The sequence below is a fragment of the Sinocyclocheilus anshuiensis genome, unplaced genomic scaffold (genome assembly GCF_001515605.1).
Source record: "Sinocyclocheilus anshuiensis isolate Anshui unplaced genomic scaffold, SAMN03320099.WGS_v1.1 scaffold143, whole genome shotgun sequence".
NCBI lineage: Eukaryota > Metazoa > Chordata > Actinopteri > Cypriniformes > Cyprinidae > Sinocyclocheilus > Sinocyclocheilus anshuiensis.
The window spans coordinates 408,301-410,954 of record NW_015548197.1 but is presented as its reverse complement, the minus strand read 5'-3'; the positions used below and the strand labels follow the sequence as shown (position 1 = coordinate 410,954).

General features: G+C 40.2%; 1 protein-coding gene across 1 annotated transcript in view; it reads right to left on the bottom strand.

Moving 5' to 3' along the window:
- The window catches only part of LOC107653203 (transcription factor E2F1-like), a 7,302-nt gene that overhangs the window by 3,222 nt on the left and 1,426 nt on the right, over positions 1-2,654 (bottom strand). Inside the window, exons 2-5 of the mRNA XM_016439871.1 lie at positions 2,310-2,412; positions 1,518-1,737; positions 1,288-1,440; positions 808-922 (exon numbers count right to left, since the gene is read on the bottom strand). Coding sequence (XP_016295357.1) covers positions 808-922; positions 1,288-1,440; positions 1,518-1,737; positions 2,310-2,412 — 591 coding nt within the window. The remainder of the gene's footprint in view (positions 1-807; positions 923-1,287; positions 1,441-1,517; positions 1,738-2,309; positions 2,413-2,654) is intronic.

Genomic DNA, 2,654 nt, shown 5'->3' with positions numbered 1-2,654 from the left:
CATTAAGGCTCGGCCAGTTCACAAGGCAAAAGAAAAAACACTTACCAGTTATGAAAGTTTATGAACATCAGGTGCAGCGGTCACATAAATTCTGCCGAGTTTTTGAATGGTTGTATACGACAAGACGATAATTCTTCCATCGTGCAAATTATGGTCATTTTCGTCAGTTAAGGCTCGTTAGCATTTTGCCTGCTTTAAATCAGACACAGAGATGCAGGGCGGTAAGATCGCATTTATTTGAATGAATTAGGCTAATTATATCATTTATTTGAATTAGCGCGCGCACGAGAGAGAGATGAAAGTTGCGCGTGTGAACCTGCGTCTGCGCGTCTCTCTCTACAAGCAATGAGGCTTAGTTCCTTCAAAAACAGCGCCTCATTGCAGATAAATACAGTATAACGTTGCGAGTCAGTAGCCTGTCGAAGCTATTTTACTAATAAAAGTTTCCGTGCTGTGTTGTCGTGTGCACTAATGTGTGTGCGTGCATCTATGAAAGCAGCGTAGCCTACTGCATATAGTTTTAGTTTAGCTATAAACCCGAGCCCGACCCGAACCCGAAGCTATTCATTAAACATTAATCCGAACCCGACCCGAAAGTATTTCGGGACCCGTCAGGCTTGGGTCGGGTAGCAGACCTCTAGTCACAAATGTAAGATGACGTACAGGTCTGGGGGCGGGGCCAGTGCATTAACTGCATTAAAATATTTTAATCGCATTATTTTTCATAACTAATTAATTAACGCGTTAAACTGACAGCCCTAATAAAAATACAGATAAATAAGAATAAATAAGTGTGTGTTTTCTCACCTCAGTGGGTTCAGACACCTGCATCTGCGTCTCCGGCGGAGCTCGAATCACCATGATGATCTGATCCGGCGGGTTCACCGTGTTACGCAGGTCCTGACATCTAACGTATCCCAGCGTGACTTTCCGTTAAAGATCACAATATCCACAAATTCAACATCTTAGTCTACTCGAGCTGCTCAGATCCTAGTTTTCTGGTTTTAGAAATAATTTCAGCTACAAACCACTCAAATCTACACCTAAACCATGAAGAAAGAGTAAAAAAAAAGAGCTAAAGGACATTTTGAGAAGATTACACTCTCCGCTATTCACATGTACACACTGAGATAAAGAACGAAATCTATATGTAAGTATCAAGTATTTAGAATATATCGTTACATTTCAATCTTAACTCTAACTTTAGTCTAAAATAAAGAGCTGCTGGACATTTTGAGAAGCTCACGCTCTCCTCTATCGACTCGCACACACCGAGATGAAGGATATTTCTTGTTGTGCGTGTCCTCCGTGAGGAGCCGTAGCTGTAAGCTGCATTTGTTAATGAGCTCGTCGAGTTTCTCCTCGGCCTCCGTCAGCTCAGAAACCTCCCTCTGCAGCGCCTGAAACCTGGCCACGGACGCCCCATCGATACGGTTCCCCCTGAACACACCACAGATAAACAACTACACACTCCGACTCATTCATGAGTAAAACAATGAGGCATACGATGAACGCACAGCCACTGAATGTTGTTCTTGGACTTCTTGGAGATCAGGTGGATTCCCTCCAGGACATTGGTGATGTCGTAGATGCGCCGTTTCTGGACGTCCAGCACCTGAGAGGCCCAGTTGAGGTCGACCACGCCGTCTGGAGACTGAGCCAGGAGATCCAGGAAGCGTTTGGTGGTCAGATTCAGAGACGTGTCGTAGCGGGACTTCTCCGTAGCCACTTTCGGCACTAAAATAGAGTGGATTTCATGTGGAAAACTGATTTATGCTGCAGTGGAGGAGTGAAATTAATACTTTAATTCAGAAAGTACGCATTAAATTAATAAAAAGTGACACTAAAGGCATTTAGAACGTTACAAAAGCTCTTCATTTCAAATAAATGCTGTTCTTTTGAACTTTACGTTTATCAAAGAATCACAAAAATATAAGCATTTCCAAAAAATTACTGATATTCAACATTGATAATAATCAGAAATGTTTCTTGAAAGCAGCATATTAGAATGATTTCTGAAGGATCATGTGACACTGAAGACTGGAGTAATGATGCTGGAAATTCAGCTTTGCATCACAGGAATAAATTACACTGTAACACATTTATATAGAAAAGAGTTCTTTTAAATTTTAATAATATTTCACAATTTTACAGCATTTTTGATCAAATAAAAGCAGACTTGTTGAGCAGAAGAGACTTCTTTAAAAAAATTAATAAATCTTAGCAACACCAAACTTTTGAACACTATTTATATTCGCCATTGATTGATATTTCCAGCTTTTCTTGACTATTTTAACAAACGTACGTACTTCTGGGAGGCGCGGGTGTGGCTGGAGGTTCTGGTCCATGTGAAGCAGGTCGGGATGTGCAAATGTACTGATGATCGCTGTCTAAATCCAACTTCCTCTTCACCTGAAATCAAAAAGCAAAAGGAAAGCAGAGGTTATGACCTTGTAGAGCAATTAACATCTTAAAAAAAAAAAAATTCAGTCAGATTAATACACCAATGCATGCATCATAAAACAAAACCTTACTACAATAACATAAAATCGCAGCGTAATTAAAGGGGTCATATGATGCTGCTAAAAAGAACATTATTTTGTGTATTTGGTGTAATGAAATGTGTTTATGCGGTTTAAGGTTCAAAAAACACA